This window comes from Epinephelus fuscoguttatus, linkage group LG12 (assembly GCF_011397635.1).
Source record: "Epinephelus fuscoguttatus linkage group LG12, E.fuscoguttatus.final_Chr_v1".
NCBI lineage: Eukaryota > Metazoa > Chordata > Actinopteri > Perciformes > Serranidae > Epinephelus > Epinephelus fuscoguttatus.
In genome coordinates this window covers 25,716,567-25,738,602 of record NC_064763.1, presented here as the reverse complement: position 1 = coordinate 25,738,602, position 22,036 = coordinate 25,716,567, and the positions used below count along the sequence as shown (strand labels likewise).

Sequence of the window (22,036 nt, the reverse complement as noted above, 5' to 3'; positions counted from 1 at the left end):
TCTTAACATTTATTTCAGGAGACAGAAACAACCACAAATATAATAGTGAGACATCTGTTACAACACAACTCTAACAGACTCATTCATTCACATTTTTGCACATAATATCAAGTATATTGTCCACAACATCATCATCACACATTAGAGGTAAGAGGTGGAAGAATGTCTTTGACCCCCTGATATGCAGTAACGCAGTGCTTCTGTCCCTTTAACCGTGTGCGTGTTCCCATTTGATTGATAATCTGTTTCGATCACTGTCACATCCGGGGGAAAGTAACATCCCTGTCCTCTGTTTGTTGCAGCTATTGGTTGAGTGCAAGTACAGCACCTGATTGGGGCCCACTGATTTAAACCACAACATGATGGAGCAGTGATTTATAAGTGCTATGCTGAAGGGTAGGCCAAATGAAGGTGTTGCTACATCCACTGTATGTTTCAGGTGTTTTTCCAGTAGTGTTTTTTTAAAGTAGATGAGTCAAAACCAACTAAAAGAAATGGAACATTGCTGAGGAATGTTTAAGGGAGATGTAAACACTGAGGAAAAAGAGAGTTCACATGACTGAGGCAGACATCCAGAACACGGGCCATACAATCTGCACTATGTTGCACTGCACTGGGGTTTGGATATTTGAGAGAGGGCCTGAGAGTAGGAAACTCATTCCTCCAGGGTCCGGAAGGCGTTCTGCATGTCCTCCAGCAGCTGGGCGAAGTCTGCTTTGATCTTAGCTTCGCCATCCTTAACAGGGTCCTGAAGCAGTCATTGAACAGAGAGTAAGTCGTTTGTCTTGACTGACACAAACATGATGAACAGGATTATCTCCGCCACAAAATGACAAACAACGTACCTTAAACTTCATGGAGCTGATTTTATACAGGGTCTCTCCCATGTGCTCCCTGATAATGGCCCAGGTGATTTTGTTGTCACTCTGTGCGGTGGACTCCACTGCGTGTCGGGCCATGTCGTAAAAAGATATCATGTTTGAGAGGATGCCAACAGTTTTGTAGAAAGGGCAGAACCTGTGTGTAGAGACAGAAGGATGTGTGAAGCTCAGAGTTTAGGTAACAGTCAAGTTGAGGAAAATAAATGAGAGAAATCTCCCCTTCATATCAACTGATAAGCTTTTCCATTGTTTCCACAGAAATCACTTGACAGCCTTAAATACGTCAATTACTAAGCTGTGTAGTTGCTCAAGCTCATGGCTCAGCTCTATATTTTCTAGAACTGTTGCAAATTTCCTGCTTTTGTCAGAAATTTCCACCTGAAAGGGACCTAAAGCTACAGTTGGTAACTTCTATAAAAATAAATTAGTTTTATTTACTAAAACTGTCACTATATCCAGACAGAAGTACATCGGACAGATAGCCCTGCAGTTCCTCTGCATCCTCCTGGTGCTTCTAATGGCGTGTAAGAATTTACCGCACTTAAATGAAACAACTATGCCAATCACTGCTCTTGAACTCAGATCAAACTGTCAAACTATGCAGAGCTGATCAAATATCAATCAATGTTCTGTTACTGCATTGCCTATTTCTTGCCTCAAATGTTTCCTTAAACATTTCAGTGTACTGTTTAGCTGTAAAATCAGATCGTTTGTGACCTGGCCGCCATGCTGAAAACAGTCAAGCTAAATCAAAGCACCGTCCATCTGCCGGACCAACTTTTGTTTCATTCAAGTGTGGTGGATTCTTGCAAACACCATTAGAAGCACTAGGAGGAGGAGGAGGAACACAATTTTCCTCCCCTATTATCTGTCTTGTTTACTAATGGGTGTATATAATGACAGTTTCAGCAAGTATGATGGAAACTTATCTTTTTAAAGTTACAAACTACAGCTTTAAACATGTATATTTTATGATGTTATGTTTTCAGCTGTTGTGATGCAAAGACAGAGGCTTGTTTAAGGTTCAAAAGATTCAATTATGTCCATTGAAAGGTGGGAGAGCCGTTTCAGGCCTGAATGGAAAGAATGTGTGTTTTGTGGTTGGTGAGTTGTTTTGTCATCACCTGTCATAGGGAGTATAACCGTTCTGCTGCAGGAAGTCATCCTTAATGAGCTTTGCAACTTCTAGAGTGATCTTATCGGTCTCAGCAAGAGAAGCCTGTAAACAAAACAAGATTGTGAAGTCCAGTCAGTTCACTTTGTTTTTCAGAGTTGTTGGTTAACAAGATTAGCATGCTAGCAATTAAAATAATTAACTCTATTGTTCTTAAAAGAGAGAAGTAATGCCTACACACTTACTCTATGCCATTAGGGTTTAATTAAGACAATTTCAAGATCCTACTTGTCAAACATTTTGAGCTGTCTAAGATGTATAAGTAGGACTGAAACGTATCAATTAAACTTTTGTGGCAATGAATAAGCATGCGGGCATTATTTCTTTCCTTAATGATCATTTTTTATATAGCCTTGCACCTACATGATGTGCGTATAATTATTCTCCCTTAACTCTACTGTTCTGACAGAAATCTCTTGTATAAAACACAGATTTCACACATCAAATACATCAGTTAACTGACTAAACTAAAACTGAAAATGTTTGCATTTGGGAGAAAAATACTTGGAAATGAAATTCAGGGGGATAAATGTTGTTAAATCTTAGCTGGCCTCACCTTGCCTACAAGCTGCACGATTTCAGCCAGGTCCTCCTCCTCCTGTAGGATCTCCTTGGCTTTTGTACGGAGGGGAACAAACTCAGGGAAATGTTTGTCATAATATTCATCCAGAGCACGTGTGTACTTGCTGTAGCTAATCAGCCAGTTAACTGAGGGGAAGTGTTTCCTCTGAGCTAGCTTCTTGTCCAATCCCCAGAACACCTAAAAAGGAGAAAACAAAGGATATTGACACACATTCAGAATGGTGCACAGAAGAGAAATATTCAGTGGTTAAATGTTAGGCTCAAGGCCCACTGCTTACCTGAACAATTCCCAATGTGGCTGAAGTGACAGGGTCTGAGAAGTCTCCACCAGGAGGTGACACACTAAGAGGAATGAACAGTATTTACAGAAAAGTCAGCCTAATAACTGATAGCATGCCTTGCGTGTCTAGGTTTGTTGTGTCAGGCTGTCTACTTTTCTTATTCCCATGAAAAAGGAACTAAAAATATGTAAAACCAATAACAAAGTCTTGCTGTCAAAGACCTTTTTAACACCAGCTGTTTTGCACCAAAAAACGTAATTTTCTGTGCTTATATGAAAATCGACTCACGCTCCTACGATGCTGACGCTGCCCTCTCTCTCTGGATTTCCCAGGCACTTCACACGTCCTGCACGCTCATAGAAGGAGGCAAGCCTGGCGCCCAGGTAAGCAGGATACCCACTGTCTACAGACAACGACATACGTAAGTGTCTCCCAGTGTCCTCACAAATATATATAAATCAATCGCATCCATCATGAACTTACCAGCAGGCATTTCAGCTAATCTTCCAGAGATTTCTCTCAGAGCTTCGGCCCATCGAGATGTTGAGTCGGCCATCATGCTCACATTATAGCCCATATCTCTGAAGTATTCGGACAGTGTGATCCCTGCAGAGGTAAATATATTCAATTTACAAATTCTGGAGATTTGATTCTACAAACAATTGTAAGCGTAATATATTCACTTCAAAAATGATCTGCCATGTTTTTCTGAATTAACTTGATTATCATTTTATACATTGCAAAAAAACGAGCTGATTTTTTTTTTCCATGAAAAGATAATAATGTCATAAATTCAGAAAAACTGGACATAATTTTTTCTCTCAAGTGGACACATTTCACTTTTGTAGGTTTCCAATTGGTACCTGTATAAATTGAGGCCTCTCTGGCAGCCACAGGCATGTTGGAGGTATTAGCAACCAGTGCTGTTCTCTTCATAATGCTCTCAATCTTGCCATCGACCTCCATAGTAAGCTGTTGGGGAAGAGCAGAGTTTAACATAATACAGTGTGAACACTGGTGCTGTATTAAAGACTTTTTGCTCATTATTGAAATCATTTTTTTAAAGCTTAAAATGAGCTGAAATTGACCCAGTAAAGTGGAGATCAATGATAAAAAAACTTTTTGATTTCTACCTACCTCTGGGAAATCCCGCAGCACTTCAGACATTTCATTTCCACGCTCTCCACAGCCAACATAGATGATGACGTCACTGTTGGAGTACTTGGACAAGGACTGTGAGATCACCGTCTTTCCACATCCAAAGGCGCCTGGTATAGCAGTGGTGCCACCCTGCACGCAACTGCACAGCACAAAGGTCATGCAGTTTAATTGGAAGCTTAAAGATTTTTATCACACAGCAAAACCATAAAAAGCTCCACGCATTTGAAAACTCACTTCATAAGTGTTTATAAAGTTAAAATAGAGGCTGGATTACTCACGGGAAAAGTGCGTCCAGAACTCTCTGACCAGTCAGCAGCGGATGATTAGCAGGTAGCTTCTCTGTTACTGGGCGGATCTGTCGTACTGGCCACACCTGCATCATGGTGAACTTCTCCTTAATGCCTTCGAATTCGAGCTCCAGGACCACATCCTGAACGAAACACAATCAGAGAATCAGCCTCACAGAAAGTTTCGATCCCAACAACACTGTTTTACTTCTGGACATACTCACAGAAATGTCATAGTTTCCAGGTGGAGCCAGGTAGGTGACGGTGCCTCTGTTGCGAGGTGGAAGCATCAGCTTGTGCTTTATTAAGGAGTTTTCGAAAACCATGCCATAGATATCACCACCTGTCACATGACTGCCAGCCTGGAGAGGAGATTATGTGAATAATTAGGAGTAGTAGCAGAAGACAGACATCCACAGCAAAGTCAGACTTGTTCTTACCCGAAGACTCTGGCCAGGGGAAAATTCCCATTTGAGGTCTCTGTTAAGGGCACCTATGTTCACTCCTCTTGGGATATAGATGCTTTGAGTGAGGTCGTTGATATCCTTTAATGGACGCTGGATACCGTCAAAGATGGAGCCCATGATTCCTGGACCCAGCTCTACAGAGAGGGGTTTTCCTGTCCGCAGAACAGGATCACCGACAGACACACCAGCTATGGCATCAAGTTAAGGAAAATAAAACAGTGACTAAATTTCACACTTCAATTTTCTAATAGTAAAGTAACTCTAAAATGTGTCTTTTCAACCACTCAGAAGGTGAATTTAGGTTTTTAGGAAAATCATGACAGGGTTTGTTACGTGTGTAATGACAGATGAAGGTAATATGGCGGCAGAAAGGATACAAGTTTCCTCATAGACCTGGATGGTTGCCATGTCTCCCTCTAAACGGATGATTTCTCCCACCAGCTCACTGTGACCTACACGTACCAGCTCGTACATGGCTGCTCCTGCCATTGCAGTCGCTGTCACCACTGTTATTATAAAAATATAGAAATTGTTAAAATAAAAGAATATGTTGGACAAGGAATATGACAAATATCATCAAAAATATATTATTTTTGTTAATTTTTTTTGTATTTGCGTAACATTCAGACTGCTTTAACATTTGAATCTTTTGATTTAAATATAAAGACGAGTATTCATTTTCCCCAATTTATTCTGTGGAGCAAATGATTCCTGTCATTTTTATATTTACTCCATGATTCCTTCTCTGCAAGTTTTAACGTCACCAACATTAATACAGGATTTTATCCATATTTCTGCTCCTGGGGGGGGGGGGGGGGGAGAGCAACAATACCGTAAAAGGTTTTCAAGGACACACAACAGATGCTCAATTATGCAATTTAGCCATTTAAAGAAAAGGGAAATAAACCAGACCTGGTCCAGAAACCCCATGTACATATCCAAACTTGCTTTCTCGCTCCTCATCCTGGATCTTGGGAAGTGTTGAGGTATCCATCTTAATAGTTTATGTCCTGCAAACATCAGGAATGAATATGTGAAACATGTGTTTAGTTAAATTGATTACACTAGGCAGACAAACCTTCACACATCATGCAATACATCCTCTTAAATAATTATGCTACTATGGCTGCCTACTTTAACACAGTCTGTGACTTTATAACCCACGCTGATATGGACATGTGTATGAGCACCATGTCACATTACCAGGACCCAGCACAGTTGTCTCTACATTATAAATGAAGTGTGGCAGTGTAAGGTCACAAGCTAACTGAGCTGAGGCTGCAGACCTGTCATGTGTTTTAAGTTTATCCTGGGTTAAAGATAAGGTAAAGGACATGTTTGCTAGCCAGATGGTAGCACAGTGTTTACACACACACACGTAACGTTAAGCGCAAAGCTGATTTGTGCGTGTGCGCGTATGAGTCAGGTTACTAGCTAGCAAACACTAGCTATGTCCATCATCATCATCGCAGACAGGTTGAGCTAGATTAACGGTAACTGGTTAATTCGCGCAATATTTGATCTGTAAGGAAATATCCAACTGTTATAAATACAGAAGCTAAAATTATACCGCTACTATAAATATTTTACCTTATGTTAATATGCAGTTGTCCAGGTTTGTCTGTAACGTAGCAGGCTGAGGAGAAGCTTCGCTGTGTTAATCACCTGCAAGGCACCGGACTGTCACGGGAAGAAAACATCTCCATTGTGGCTCAAACGGTTTCCTCCGCTCTGGATTGGTTGACGGTCTATGGAGCCAACATGGCGGCCGAAGCTTAACAGTTTCCTAGTCGACGATTAAGTTCCGCCGGTCTAAACACTTCCTCCAGGCGCAACACTGATCTCTGCTGGAAATAAATAAACCAACTAGGACTGTTTCAAACTGAAGTAAATGAATGAAGGAGTGACCACTTTATCTTTATAACTTCATTTTTAATTTAGGCTTTTGGCCACGGTTTATACATTTTACCTGGGTAACAGCCAGCTTTTGACTACTTCATAACTAGATGTACATACGGGACTGTTCCTAATTTATGAACTTGTATAAATTAAATATTTATGAACACATAAAAATTACACCGTGTATCTTATTCAGAAACTGTAAAAAAAAAAAAATCTAAAAAATCTTCGGAGTTTCAAACTTCTGACGGTCCTTGAACATATTATGTGACGAACACTTCCGTTAAAAAAGGTAACTAAATCTTAGCTTAAAGTACTGATACTTCATTTAAAAAAATCATTTTATTCTACATCTAAATGGTTTTTTTTTAACAAAAGTAAATCATTAAAATCAAGATTTTGACAAAAATAAATCATTTGCATGAACTAAGCCGCATGCACAAGAGTGGAAAAACCAAGGCTTTTTTCCATTCCAGGATTTCATCTTTAACTTTTACATTTCTCACATTATAAGGCAAAGTTTTTAAAATTTAACAACTAATTTATAGTGGAGGGATGGTCATGCATTTCCCCAAGTCACGTAGGGAGGCTTAAGGAAAATATTTGGTCCAATAAATAAATAAATAAAGAGCAGTCTCTAAATAGCAGTCATGTAGTGGTGGTTGATGAGGGGGTGTACTATAGGTAGATATGTATGTTACCAATGAGGAAGTGGGTATACTCTTCTGTACATTCCAGTTACTTTTTGGCTGATGGATGGGTATGCTGTAAACCAGAAAAAGGGGTGGGTATATACCCATGAGTAGATTATGAGACAATGTACCCCTGGGCAGTGGGCACAGATATATTAAGGGCCCCATCACCTCTCCTGCACAGGAGCAAGACACAGACTTTGTAGTGGTTTTGCATCTCTTTGTAGTTGCTATGCATATTTTTTGTGGTTTTGTGTGTCTTTGTGATCATTTTCTGTCTCCTTGTGGTTGTTTTGTGTCTTTTTGTAATTATTTACATCTCTTTGAGGTCATTTTGTGTTTTATTGAGGTAATATTTTGTCTCTGAGGTAATACTGTTTGCATTGTTGGTCATTTTGTTGCTTTGTAGGTATTTTGTGTCTCTTTGCAGTTCCTTGCATCTCTTTGTGGTCTTCTTGTGTCTCTTCCTGGTCAGTATGTGTTCATATAAGTGACATTTTGCCGGTTAAGGCCAGGGGGTTTCTTTCTGGGGTTTCTGGGCCTGGTCAGTAATCAATCCAAACATTTACCTGTGTTTACCCCCCACTACACCACTGATACCCTACCTACTCACATAAACTTTAAAATACAGCGATACAGGCTACCTACATAATTTTATTCAGTCACTAAGTGGCATTTCTTATTGGATTATCAGATTGGGCTGTGATAAATTAAAAAATGCACAACAACTACAAGATAATAACACTGTCAGGCTTATTGACATGTCTCCACAATGCCTTGTTGCTGTCATGTGCTCACTTACACAATGTAAAGCTTTTGGACATCTGCATGTAAACTAAAATACAAACAGCATGATAATTTGTTACACAATTTAGGTTATGCTACAATTGTAGCTACTATGGGATTATGGTGCCCAGATCAGAGATTATGGTGCTACTGAAAGGAGTTTAACTTAAAAAAAAAGGGGGGGGTGGAGAGAAGGAGGAAGAAGAAAACAGTAAAGGAGACAATCACATTATATTCTTGCTGATACTGAAAAAAGTTAATGATTTGTCAACTTTTTCAAGGACACATCACAACAATGGCAGAGCAAAACTGTATTTAGACTGATCATGATTCGTAGCTACTACACATATCATATCGTGGGGTAGTTGATGGTCACAAATTGAGGTAGTGTTCACAAAAAGTCAAATGAAATCACTCATAAAACATTCACATAATATAGGGAGGGGTACATGTAGTCCAAAATATTATCAGGGATGTGTAATTCCATAAAATGATGAAAATAAATGCTTCATATTACTGCAGTCATTTTTAAATAGCAGGCATTTTCAACAGCAGGCATTTTGACTTGTCATAATAGGATAAATACAGTTGTTCATTAAGAATGCAATAATGGCTTTGTTCGATTTGAATGTCCCAGTAAGTCATGACAGTGTGACAATGAGCCAGCATGCACAGCACCAGGATCCTGAAACTGAAGCAGCTACATGGACTGCAGCCAATCCTTTAATTATTAATACCTGTGCTTTTCCAACTGCAACAAGTCAAAATGTCTCCAGTGAAAAGTGGATATCAGCTTTACAGTCTACTGCACATTTCAGTGGGTATGGTGTGTTCAAGGTGTCAGTTTGCTATCACAAGAGGACATTTTATTAAAACATACTGACGGTGAGAAAAACAATGGCTCACATTTCATCAGTGGTACAAAACTAAACATTTAGTGATCATACAATTTATCACTTTTTAAAAGCTGCATGCAGTAGATCCCAAAATGCACCTGTTTCAGAGAAATGATGCAAACTGCCACTCATGTCATTTCCTCATGGAAAATGAATGTTGCAGCACATTGATACTACAAGATGAAGTAAAGGTGCTTTGGCAGAGGTGGTTTGGTCTGCAGTGTCCACTAGGTGGAGCCAGAGAGAGTGATTCACAGTTCATTTGCACTGAAGATTCAATAAAGCAAAACTTGAGCCATGTGCTTCAATTTATGTTTGGTCAGTCTGACCATTCGTTTTCTTCCAGCTCAGAGTCGTCGTCAGAGTCGCTGTACTCTACTGCAATGCGTCGAGACAGGATGGTGGCCACATCGTTCCCCACCGGCTCCCGCTTGTTCTGCAGCTCCTGTTGCTCTTGAACTTTCTTCAGCTGGATGCCTGATAAGGGCACACACACAATACATGGAAATGTGAAAACATATCATACACCTGAACATACACAGTCAGATTATAGTTTAAACAATCATGTCTGTTTTCATCCAACAATGCAGAGTACACTGAGCCAGTTCTCTGACTCACCCATGCGGATGGCGGACAGCAGGTCACTTCTCGCATCTCTCACAGGTTTAGTCTCAGCTCTGCCGCCTTCGCTCTGTCCTGCCAGGTGTAAGGGTACAGCTGGGGGAGGGAGAGGTGGAGGTGGGGGACCTGGAGGAGGAGGGAACATGTGTGGCCCTGGAGGTGGTACAGGTGGCAGAGGGTAACCTGGGCCTACGTGCAAAACTCCATTATGTGGTGTTGGTGGTAGCGCACCCAGAGGAAAGCCAAACGCTGTCTGTGCTGATGGGATGGGTGGGCCCGGAGCTGGAGGTAGGGGGAGAGAGCTGGTGGACAGTGAAAGAAAGAGGATTATGCTGCAGTGTAGAATAGATATTACATTTAATTCTTTCTCTGATTATGCAACAAAAACACACTTGTAATCTGCAGGTGGACGTATTGAGCCGTTCATTCGGTCTGCAGCATGCGGCTCTGCTGTGGCGTAGGTTACTCTCTTGTAGTTGACATCAATGCTGTGGTATTCATGCTCCACAGGTGGTGAGGGGTGTGCGTTCCCAGGCACATAATCATGTGACTTGGCATGATTACAAGCAGCGTGGGCAGGCACTGGAGGGATGGGGTAGTCTGGAAGGTCAGGCCTGGATAAACAATGGAAAACAGAGAGCTTCTCATGCTGATGCCTTCACCTATCCAGATGGTGGATTTGTTGTTATAAAATCAAAACTGAACGCTTTACACAACAGAGATATTGCTTTTTGACGCACAAGGTCCTATTCACAGAAATAGGATCCACCCCCCCCCCCCCATACTAAAACACAATTTAGACTCTGTCCTTCCCAAACTCTGTCTCTAATATTGTCTCTAGTTTATAGAAATCTCCATTTTGTCTTGATGATCATATTTCTGTCTTTATACAATTTCTTTAAGTTACATTAATGTTGCATTTTTCAATGTTTAAAACTCAAGATTCAGAGGAAACACAGGGACAGAGAGACAGAGGACATTCTATATCATCCTTATGATCTTTTATTTTTGGGGTTTTTACAGTATTATCCTGATGATTTTTTTATTGTGGACACACAAGCTTTGTGCATGACTTTCCAATGCATATAAATCTAGGCAAAAACATTTTATATGCAGTATCAGAAAGAGCAGATGCAACAACCTATCAGTAACCCACAGTTGCACAGAGCAGACAAACACTGGTTTTGGGGAGGACAATCTGCATTTCGCATTGGCCACTGTACTGTAGTTCTCAAAGACGCTTGGCACATGGGAAAAGTTTCAGTGGGTTGCAATCTGCAACCTCACCACTAGATGCCACTAAATCCTACACACTAGACGTTCGGGATGTGTCATGTCATCTCGTTCATGATAATACCCGTATAGTTGTTGATATGATATGAAAAATTCATATCGTGATACTTGCAATATTTCAACTTGTTGGCATTGACGTCATACTGTTACCCACGGCAACAACAAGCATGTCTGAAAGCGAAATTAGTACTGACTCTGCGGTGGTTCCAAAAAGAGGAGCAGCTTTAGTTGTGTAGAATAAACTGTGGCGTCCTGAATGTTTTATGAACAGCTCCGGACTTCTCAGACTCTTTTAGTGAGTTATTGCTCAGCAGGAACTCATTCAGCAGCTCCTCTGGCAGCAGCACAGTGTCTCTCCCTCTCCTCTCTTGCTGTGCACACACAGGAGTCTGTGTTGTCAAGTGATTTTGTCATAAACCTTTGGTAATGTAAACCCACATGACGCTCGCAGCTCGACAAAAAAACTACCTATATGTGAATGTGCGATAGTTCTGGCATCATAACAGCCTGTCACAGGTTACACCGTGATGATCAGAGGAGAAATGGCAGAGCATAAAGGTCCAGGTGAAAAAAAAAAAACTCAATCATTTAGGATTTTGATAAAAGAAGGAAATCACCTGTTGATTTATATATATAGATCCCAGGGTAGTTTTTTTTGTTTGGGAGCTGTTTAAATGTTTAATTTGGGGTACATATTTTTTGTTGTACAATTAATATTGTATACAGAATCTGAATCTCTCTCTGAGTTACTGTTGTTGTTTACAAACAAAAGAAATGAGAGATAATATATATAATAAATTATTATTATTTTGTTGCAATTATATGCTCTTAAATTAAATGTTTTTTTCACTAATTTGTCATATTGTCAAGAATATCATTATTGCAAAAATACCCTGAAATATCGTGATATCATTTTACGGCCATAATCGCCCACCCCTACTAGACAGTTAAATGTTGATTCCATGTAAGAACACAAATTTCGTTATGCGGAGGTTGCACCTCCCTCTGTAACAAACTAAGCACTAACCTGCCGTCTGGGGAGAGCGAGCCCTCAGATGATGCTCCTCGCCGGAGACTCTGTGGATGGCGGTGATCTGGACGAAGCTCCTTATCGAATGCCATCATGTTCCACTCTTGTCTGCGGTTTCGAGCCTTTCTCACTTTCTTCACCTCGCGCTGAAGGGTGCTGCTTTCCACACATCGCTTCTGTTCCTGGGGAATGTGGATAAAGGGACAGAAAAAAAAATAGAAACCCACCTGCCAAATAAATATATAAGAATAAAGCAGTGTGTAGAGTGTTGCTCTTACCCTCTGCCTCCGCCTCTCTTTCCTCTTTTCCTCTGTGTCCTGAAGCATCTTCTCCTTCCACAGGTCAAAAAAGTACGATGGGTCTGAGTAGTATTTCATGGCATCAGTGGAATCCTCTCTATATTAAAAAAAAATAGTTTCACACATGAAATGAGACAAGTGAAAATGTGACCTGTTCAGATGTTTTGATTTTTACCTGTAGGCAGTGAGGGTGCTGAGAGGAGGAGGCCTGTCGCTGCTGTTGTGCATCTCAGCCACCGAGCCTGGAATGCTGCCTTTGGACAGAACCTGCTGGTCCTGGACAGTAGAGCTTTTGAATGCCTTCCTCATGTTAATGTCCTGAAGAGAGACTACAAAACAGTAAGACGGGTTTAAAGTTTAGTACAAAGCACGTGAGAGTGAATGACAGGGTAGAAAATAAGATGTTAAATCAGCAGACAGATGATCTCCAGTGAACTAACCCTCCTCCACGCTGGAGTCCAGCTGGGTGACCTTGACGGCCAAGCGGTCGATGCGGTCCTGGAGTGAGTTGGCACGCACATAAAAGGTGTTGGCCTCGTTAAAAAGCTCCCCAAAAACATTTTCTGCATGTTTACCTGCAACCAGAGTGAAGAAAATGAAGGGAGAAGGCGTGTTGTTGATACACAGAAAGGTGTTTCAAACCTCTGAGGTAAAGAAAGAAGTGCAGCATATTTCATGACACAGAAAAATACAATATCTTATTATGATTGTACATTTGTTAATCCACTCTATTCTCTGGATTACACATCAGCATTCAGCGATTGGTCCTTGCACATAACAGCATGAGCATGAATGGCACACACGTCAACCAGCTCAGATCCACTTAATGTGGAAGCTATCATTAGACTGCCCCTGTTTGTGTCTCCGCCCACTCACTCTCCGTCTTATCTGCCTGCGATACGAAGCTTTACGGTAAGCTCTAAGCTCCTGTAACTTCACTAATTCCACCACACGCGCACACACATACACATACACACACTAATCAGAGCATCCATGGGTCAGATGTCCAGGAGTAAATTTGCTTCCCAAAATAGTCACTCTACATTTTTCTCTCGGTCTCAGTGCAGTATTACCTACACAACAAACACACAGGTATGCCAATGCTTATAGATACTGCCACACATCATTAAGCATTTAAACCACTCTGCTTCTGCACAAAGTGGCTCATTAGAGTGTACAGTAGGTAGATGTCAGTACTGATTACAGTGTTGGATAATAATGTACATTAACTCAAACAGTTAGGTGATAATAGCTTTAATGTGTTGTTTTCTCTGGCTTGTTGAAAGCCTAATAATCAAGTGACACCGGGATATATGGTAATCGTTTTCTCATAATAACCTTTCGATGATTATGGAAATGAAGCACTATATACAATAATTTATATGCAGTATAGATTTAATGCATCATGTCATGTAGGGGCATAAGAAAATATTCACACACTTGAGTAATGCAATATTATGTTTTGTGATACTGCTGATTCTCAAACACTCGTCATTCTTTAATGAGTAGTTTACATGCAAAGATTTGTGGCAGTGGCGTGGTGTGGTGATTAGCATTGTCACCTCACAGCAAGAGGATTCCTGATTCGTACCCAGGGTGAGTGGTTCATCCAGGTGCTCTGGCTTCCTCCCACTACCCAAAGACATGCAGGTTACTTGGTGACTCTAAATTGCCCATAGGTGTAAATGAGAGCGTGAATGGTTGTCTGTCTCTGTGTGTCATCCCTGTGATAGTCTGGCGACCTATCCAGGGTGTACCCCATCTAAATGAATGAGTTTTCCTAAAATTAGATTTAAACAAATCACCATATATCATCTTGCCTACTGTATCGCAATATATTAAATCGTAACCCCTGTACCATGATACGTATTGTATCACCATGTTCTTGTAAATACACAGCTTTCCTGTCAAGGTCAAATCATCTGAGTGCTCACGAGAAAATTCTGATCTGCTGTTGTGTTTATGCAGTAACTTCTGACGGCCACAAAACGCTTTGGGTTTTTTTGTGTTGTCTTGTTGGGATGACACTGCATCTTAAACAGAATTACATCCCACACTGAATTTGTTTTATGCAAAGTTGTGGTGATTATGCTCCAAAGTTGGAGCAGGTTATGATATCACATTATGGAAGCATCTGAACATGATTTGACACAAACATAGCTAAACATAAGTAACTCTTACTCAGACTGCTGAGCTGGCGGATGATGGCGGACAGCGTGTTGTTGGTCACACATTCCAGCTCATTGCCAATCCCGTCAGGCACTGCAGCGTGGCACAGGTGCCGAGGCTGAATGTTTCTCTTGACCAAAGGCATGACCCCCTCTCACATCTCAGCCACAGCACCTGCTGGGGGACAGAGGACAGCTCTGACATCTCATTGTATACCACTGTACAACCTGCAGGGTAAAACTATCAAAACATGAATCTATATTCTATATATAAAGCAACGTCAGTGGTAATAAAGCATGGTGTCTAAATGCATGCAGGTTATGCATTAGTCATTAAGTCAAGGTTTAGCACATGACTGTTACTGTATTGTTACTGATTTTCTCACTAATAACTACAGTGATGATTTCCAGTATTTCTGTACTTATTCACAATTTGTATTCCCGCTATCCCATTTTGTCTTTGATTATATTAATTAAAAAAGAATGGTGAAAAATATAGAGGACAGCATTAATCAGAATTAAACCTTTCATGATTTTAATTATGATTTGCCGTGTTGAATATTGGCCCACTCGCTGTTGAATGTCACAATTTATCACTACCTGTCAAAGTGGTTCACCTATTGTATGTTATTGGGTTTTTTGTACAAGGATGAAACATGCTCAGCAACAGCTGTTTCATTCAGCAAGTTTATTGTGATAAAAGAGGTGTGAAGACAACAGATGTGGCTGTTTTTAAGTGAATTTGCAAGTCACTTTACACTCCTTTATTGAATGGATTTGACACAAGGGATTGAGTGATTGCCAATAGGCAGCGGTGAGCCAGTGCACTGGTAACAATAAGAACATCAACTTACCATAACGACCATCATTTTCATATTCTATGCACTGTGCAGACAAGAGAGAACCCGTGAATGTGTGAATACCCAGGGGAATACATGGAGCTGCTTTGCTAACAGTGAGAGTAGGAGTTTGGAGCTTTAACATCAACATGAAGTTTATGTTCTAGCAATTTGAACAAATGTGACAGATGATATGAATCACAAATTCAGGGGTCAATTCTTGTTAACATTCTTTTGGCTGTCTCATCAGTCTATCGCAGCAATTTTCACCTATTAACTGAAGCCCAGCAAGCAGTTTGCTCCTCTTTTTAGATAGAGCAGTGACAGAAATAAGATTTTTTCATAAGCAAATCAAGTGCTTGACAGCTACATAAAGCTGAAGTCTGCTTTAAGTGTCAACTGTGAAGTTAACACGAGGGTGTTAACCAAATAATAGATTAGAAGATTTAGCACATAAAAATACTATAAATTATTAGCTATTCGCAAGAACAGTTCAATTTCCTCTGGCAAAAACAGTTACAAATGCTTCTCCCTTCATCATTATAAAATCCAGACTTTATGAATATGTAAAACATTGTTATTAAATTAAAATATTACATTTGTGTTTTCAGGGTGGCACTCAAGCATCATTTGCAGCAACTTGGGCTCATCTTTGGTGGAGAAGAGTCTGCCTACAGGTGGTGACTGACCATCTGCTGACCTGGTGTGCTCAAAACAACATAGAGCTCAGTGCTCTAAAGACAGTGGAGATGGTTATAGATTTTTCACAGCCCCACCAGACCCTATCATTCTGTGACTTCCCAGTCGACACGAGTCCTTCTGCTTCCTGGGCTCCATCACCCAGAATCACAGGTGAGAGCTGAACCACAGGTCGAAAAAGCACAGCAGAGATAGTATTCCCTGCAGCAGCTGAAGAAGTTCAACCTGCCAAAAACAATGATGGTGCACTTATACACTGCCGTCATTTAGTCCATCCTCACCACCATCTGGTATGCTGCTGCCACTGCTAAGGACAAGGACTAAACTTGTCTTGTGCCAGAAGAGACCTTTGTACCAGACAATATTTACAACTTTAAACAATAAAAACCAGTGTTAAAAGCAAGTGGCAATCTCCGGGGCTGAAAAATGAAGCTAATGCCAAAGTGCCAAAAACTACAGTTCATCGAATGGCTGCTTGAGGCCGGCTCCAAATGTTAAAATGTCCAACTTTACAGCAGAAATAACCATGTTTACAGCCAGGTACAAAAAAACTGTTTTGATCTCTATAGCTAATTTCAGCACTCATAACAAAGGGAGTGATTTTTTTTGTTTTTATAACTCATCTGTTTACATTTTTAAGGCCCAAAGTTAGGCATATTTAAGGGCGGGGCCGCTGTCAGAGAGGTATCAGAGGCTGTTTTCACGTTGCCGGCTATTTACATATACGGATATTTCACCGTCTCCGTTTTCAAAAAGATCTTCGTTTACACTTACCCGTGTATATATACACAAGAGCATGCAAAACCTGTAGGTGGCAGTGTAACGAGAAGCTCAAGCCTTCCATGTATCCATTGTCACCATAGCAACATAGGTCGCACTTTTGACACAGGTGCAAGTTCCGGTGCATACTGTGATGTCGGGTGCCTATAACTCCGTTTATCTCAGTTTACATGCAAACGCGCAACCGGAGTTTTCCAAAATCTCCACTCTGGCTGGAGTTTTTAGAAAGACTCATTTTCAGAGGAGAAGTCTCCGTTTACGTGTAAACGAAAGGCACAAACGAAGGAAGATGTCTCCGTTTATCAAAATCACCGTGTACGTGTAAACGGCCTCTCACTACACTCTGTGAGTCAGATCCACCCCTCGCTCCTCCACAGCTCCACCTTTTCAACTAAATATGGTCACTTCTGGCTCCAAAAAACCACGATGGCAACAGCCAAATTGCCAAACTCCAGGCTTCAAAACAGGGGTCCACAAACCAATGGGTGATGTCTCGGTCGCTACATCCATTATTTATACAGTCTATATTTGACAGATTTCTACAAAAACATAATTTAATCAGGCATTAGAGGGGGTCGGTATATCCCAAGGACTGCTGTCTCACTTCCTGGTCGCCAAAAAGGCAGGAATGCTGCTCAATGGCTGGTAAACTTTCTATTTTTTTTTTTATAAATGTATTAATCAATACTGGTATTGGGTGTGTCTTAACCATGACAGGTCAGCTCTTTCTACATCAAAATAAATAAGAATTATGGTTTGAAAACAAGTTTTTTGATTAGCACGAAGAGAACTCTTAGCAGTTTTGAAAAATATAAAGGCTACTCAGTACAGCCGTTGTGAAATTAATAAATATATAATTTTTTTGTCAACTGTAGGCCATCAACTACATCAGATCTTAACTTTGACATCCATTATGTAAGCTATTGAAGAAAAAAAACAATCACTGGGAGGTTGGCCCATTAAAAAGTTTAATAGTCAAGACTTATATATATTTTCCTAGCCTAATTAAAGACTAAAATTCACAAATAATTCACTTATTCTTAATAATAAGAATAAGTGATTTCAATTCAATTCAATTCAGTTTAATTCAATTCAATAGAATTTAATTTATCCCAAAGTTAATTCTTGTGCCAGAGAATGCTTCAACTACAGTAAAACCAAATACTATAACAACAATTAACGTTCACAAACCAGTAACAACCGGAGCAACCAGCTGGTTCCCCAGGTCAGGGTCACACACTGGGCCCAGTTTTAAAAACAAGATAGTATTAAATATTAGGCATAATATTCAAAATATACAAGATATAAAGTGTGTAAGCGCAAGAAGCAAAAGCCAGTGCTTAATAGAGTAACAACAGAACTAAGAATGGTGGAATGGAAAAAATGGTGGAAAAATGCAGGTTGCGCCTGATAATCACTATATAATATATGACATGACAATGAGAAGTAGTATTGGATATGATTTTGATTTTGAGAACATGATATTGCACTACACTGACACGTGATCATGATATTTAAGAGTAATATTGCACATTATGTTGAGAAAATATTGCAATGTACATCATGCAAAAGTTTTAGTGCACCTAATGTAGGTGAATATTATTTTCGTATATCCTTTTTGTATTTTTATTGTAATTTTTCTATACTATATTTATGTTCTTGACTTAAACAGTACTTCACCTACACTTTATTTCCTCTTTTTTTGTATGCACCTGATATGGAAATTTCCCATGATGCCCTGCGTGACCGTTGAAACCGCACCGCACAACTTCATGCTAGCAAGATGGTACGTTGCTGTGGAGGCTGTTTGAAGCTGTCAGTCACAAACGCTTGTTCTCCATGACAGAAAATGTTAACATCTAACAGCAGGTAACTTTTTCAACACACAGACACCAAACATGAGACATAAGACAACATGTCAGACGATGTTAAAAACACAGTTGTACATCCATCTTACCATAGAGTGGCCGTTGGGTTAGCTTGTCAGTTGGCTCAACGTGCGGTGTCTCCCACGTCAGCACGCCGGCAGGGAGCTCTCAAAGTCGGGTCCAAGCAGTTTTATCCAAATTAAACAAACTCTTCGCTGGCCTGTCGCAGTCGTGTGTTGTCCATTGACAGCAGTCATCTCTGCAGGGCGGAGTTCATTGTGAAAACAAATCTCTCTGGTCCAAATCACAGCTTGAGCCACGAGGGGATTTGGCCAGCAGATTTACTGCCGTCATCCAATCACAGTCATCATGCCAGCCGTTTGACATCCAGTCACAGCTTTATTTTTAGGATGTATTAATAGTCCTATTTTTCTAAACTATAAGACATTAGCTGCCTTCTATGAATGGGATATTAATATAAAAATGTCCTATTATTAATGTCAGGATCTAATGCATGTAATTAATGCTTTCATCATCTATTATTGTGTTGATGAGGGCCTGTTTTCTGTCCATTAGCTGAGTTATCGTTGATTCTTGCCAGAAAATAGTGAAAATGCCTATCAAAATCTTTCCACAGCACAACAGGAGGTCTTAAAATCACCTGTTTCACCTGACCAAGAGTCCCAAACCACAAAATATTCAGGCTACAGTATGATTTAGCACAGAGAAAATCAGCATTGACACTTTTCTGCCAGTTTCTTCAATTATTTTTCTGCCAATCGACTGATTACTTAACTAATAGCTTCATCACTAAAAATTAAATGCAATGCAGCATTTAATTTTTGCTAAATGTTCTGCAAATGTCCACCTTGTTCTGCAGAGCCTTTGCATTTCTCCTCTGCACTCTCACACATATTCCTCATGTACAGTATCTGATCAAAAATGTGTATTTTCTTTTTAACCTTGTGAGAACTTTCCTCAGTTCTCCCCGATTCCTGTTTCAAACCATCCACTCTGCATAAACAGCAGCACGTCAGTCCCAGTCCGTCTATTACCATCTTAGTGGGCATGACCTGGATTAATAGTGAAAAGAGACACTCAGCATTTGATTTGAAAGCCACACAAACAGACGCACACACAGACACATACACACTGCTCTTTTCTCACAGATGGCATCATCTGGATTGCGGGAGGGACGAGTATAACCCAGATATGGGGGCTTAAATCTTAATAAGTAGCACGCCATGATACCATAACTCATGGTTGTTACAGGAGCATTGCTTTCTTTCCACAGAGACATTGTTTAATGCAACTATCCTATCTATATTACAGATGGGTTTACAAGTCAAGTTAACTCATTTGCATGAGTGTGAATTTTAAGCAGGCAAGCAAACGTTATTTACATCATACCTTTCAAAACAGAAGCATGTTACAGGAAGAACAAAGGGGCAAAAGATGGATGCAAGAGACAGTACAGAAAGACAGGAAGAAGTACAGGTACACTACACAAAATTAAAGTTATAAATTCAATAGAAAAATAAAGATGTGCACAGATTTAGCATCTTTTTAGACCTTGCAGGAAGTTGTTCTGGAGTCGAAGAGCCAGGCTAGCTGTTTCTCTCTGTTTCCAGTCCTAATGCTAAGCTAAACTACACTAACAGGCTCCTGGCTCCAGCTTCAGCTTTAGCGTACAGATGTGAGTATGGTCTCCATCTTTCTCTCTAACTCCCGGCAAGAAAGCTAATAAGTGTATTTCCCAAAGTGTTCCTTTACTGAAGGGCCTGGCCATGTAATTCTTTGTATGTAAGGAGGACAATTTTAAAATCAGTCCCTAAAAGTGACAGGGACCCATGAGGAGAAGCTTAAACTGGAGTAACATAACAGGCTTTTGATCATTACCTTTTTGATCTTAAGACTTAAATTGGGGTGCAGATGATGAGTTGCATACTTTTCCCATGCATGTACAAATCATAAAATTCAGTGACAGAAAGATCAGAATAGCCTCTCATTAAAATTATAGCTCCAAAGCTTTATTTGACCGTAAGTACAGTATATGTATCAGCACAAAACTGATTACAATAAGTCAGTGTCATGGTCAGCCAATTTAACAAAATAACACCCCCACAACATTTTCTATTTCTGATTGTCTCTTGGTACAGGTACTCTTGATGGCATTAGTTTGCTGTTAAGCCTGGAAGCAAAGCATTTCATCGAGGGGTCTTCCATATTTCAGACAGTGCCATAATCCCTTGGCCAGCTCAGAAGTATTAACCCCAATACAGTACTTACCCTCCCCATTATCACCATCATTGACCCTGCTGGTATCACACAATGTTGCCAACCACCAGCTTACCCACTTAGTGCACACCGGCCCAAACACTAACACCTCTATCATCCATTACACACAGACGCCCAGACTGCCTCTCCTCTGATATTTGTCCTCCTATTATGGCTTTCTAGTCCTACTCCATATTGATCACTGCCAATGCCTTGCCAGTTATTACCTAGTGAGTAAGTGAGTGCCGCATACACACTTACACACACTGAGCTGTGCCATGAACATCAGTGTATGAATCCTGAACATTCAGTTTTCATATTTCATGTTCATGTTAAGCTTTAAGATTAGAATAATACTCCACACTGTTGTACAGTATCAAAAGAATGGCATGTTGTGTAGTGTCATTGTTAAAATAATGAATAACCTTTAAAGAGACACATTGTCTGTTGAGTCTGTAGCAAAGTGGAAATAATCAGACAAGCACCCGCAGGTGAAGAAGTGACTCAGGATCCCTTTACTTGTGGTATCCATGTCTGGCAGACTCATGAAATATTAAAATGCTTCATTCATTGTGGTGAAAACTTCAGTCTGTGGATTTAGGTCTCATGCACACATGTGCCAGTATTTTATTAAAGGGGCAGTTGCAGTTTAGTTTACTCATCACAAGGAGGGAGCTCTCTCGAATTTGAGAAAGACAACCTGATGATATCATCTCATTTAATGAAGTTGAATCACAAGTTGCATTGTCGAAAACAAAGGTTAAAGCATTTTTTTTCAAGCTTGATCAATGCTGTGGACTGAAGGTCAGGACATCTCGGTCTCCTCTGCTTTAATTTTCACATTTTTTAAATTTGTCATTTGTCTCCCAACTTTATGGAGTAAAGTCAAGAATTACATAGGGCTGTGTAAGTTGTGAATTTATCCGTTATTAGGTGCAAACTTAGAAAATAAGGTCACTGCTGTTCTTCACCTTCACTTTTCACTTAGTGCCATCTGTTGGTTATTGTTGGTAGCAAAAGTGAATGAGCAATTCATCCATGGGTTAAAATCTACCT

The 22,036-nt window shown here is 40.2% G+C and overlaps 3 protein-coding genes across 5 annotated transcripts in view; 1 reads left to right on the top strand and 2 right to left on the bottom strand.

The window, feature by feature from the left end:
* Nucleotide 1: 1 nt before the first annotated feature.
* LOC125898719 (V-type proton ATPase catalytic subunit A-like) lies at nucleotides 2–6,979 on the bottom strand. The gene is made up of 16 exons (XM_049592600.1): nucleotides 6,803–6,979; nucleotides 6,424–6,677; nucleotides 5,746–5,843; nucleotides 5,211–5,339; nucleotides 4,807–5,021; nucleotides 4,591–4,728; nucleotides 4,358–4,509; nucleotides 4,056–4,218; nucleotides 3,782–3,890; nucleotides 3,402–3,524; nucleotides 3,207–3,321; nucleotides 2,916–2,979; nucleotides 2,612–2,815; nucleotides 2,006–2,100; nucleotides 846–1,017; nucleotides 2–748 (listed from the first exon to the last, which is right to left on the bottom strand). The coding sequence occupies exons 3-16, from the start codon at nucleotides 5,825–5,827 to the stop codon at nucleotides 656–658; spliced, it is 1,854 nt and encodes a 617-aa protein (XP_049448557.1). The 5' UTR covers nucleotides 5,828–5,843; nucleotides 6,424–6,677; nucleotides 6,803–6,979; the 3' UTR covers nucleotides 2–655.
* Nucleotides 6,980–8,342: 1,363 nt separating this feature from the next.
* wasf3a (WASP family member 3a) lies at nucleotides 8,343–18,961 on the bottom strand. Of its 3 annotated transcripts, XM_049591234.1 has the most exons (10): nucleotides 18,793–18,961; nucleotides 14,531–14,695; nucleotides 12,790–12,924; nucleotides 12,525–12,678; nucleotides 12,329–12,446; nucleotides 12,048–12,232; nucleotides 10,120–10,341; nucleotides 9,911–10,029; nucleotides 9,725–9,880; nucleotides 8,343–9,583 (listed from the first exon to the last, which is right to left on the bottom strand). In XM_049591234.1, exons 2-10 carry the CDS (start codon nucleotides 14,661–14,663, stop codon nucleotides 9,426–9,428), a joined length of 1,380 nt encoding a protein of 459 aa, XP_049447191.1. In that variant the 5' UTR covers nucleotides 14,664–14,695; nucleotides 18,793–18,961; the 3' UTR covers nucleotides 8,343–9,425. The 3 variants fall into 3 exon arrangements, with proteins under 3 accessions (XP_049447191.1, XP_049447189.1, XP_049447190.1); XM_049591232.1 differs by having other exon boundaries at nucleotides 9,725–10,029; XM_049591233.1 differs by lacking the exon at nucleotides 18,793–18,961 and having other exon boundaries at nucleotides 9,725–10,029; nucleotides 14,531–14,806.
* zgc:175280 (cationic amino acid transporter 2 family protein) overlaps nucleotides 18,601–22,036 on the top strand; it is a 100,358-nt gene continuing 96,922 nt past the window's right edge. The window contains exon 1 of the mRNA XM_049591230.1: nucleotides 18,601–18,704. The gene's annotated coding sequence lies outside the window, so the exon portion shown is untranslated. The remainder of the gene's footprint in view (nucleotides 18,705–22,036) is intronic.

Bases quoted from the DNA above. Each gene is read 5' to 3' on its own strand.
- LOC125898719 (XM_049592600.1), bottom strand. From the start codon at position 5,827: ATGGATACCTCAACACTTCCCAAGATCCAGGATGAGGAGCGAGAAAGC. The intron at 3,525-3,781 runs GTACCAATTGGA...TTACCTCTGCAG, and splicing joins AGAGGCCTCAATTTATACAG to GGATCACACTGTCCGAATAC. The intron at 3,322-3,401 runs GTAAGTTCATGA...CGTTGTCTGTAG, and splicing joins ATTAGCTGAAATGCCTGCTG to ACAGTGGGTATCCTGCTTAC.
- wasf3a (XM_049591232.1), bottom strand. From the start codon at position 14,663: ATGCCTTTGGTCAAGAGAAACATTCAGCCTCGGCACCTGTGCCACGCT. The intron at 12,679-12,789 runs GTTAGTTCACTG...ACTGTTTTGTAG, and splicing joins GGACTCCAGCGTGGAGGAGG to TCTCTCTTCAGGACATTAAC. The intron at 10,342-12,047 runs GTTAGTGCTTAG...TTGTTTATCCAG, and splicing joins TCGCTCTCCCCAGACGGCAG to GCCTGACCTTCCAGACTACC.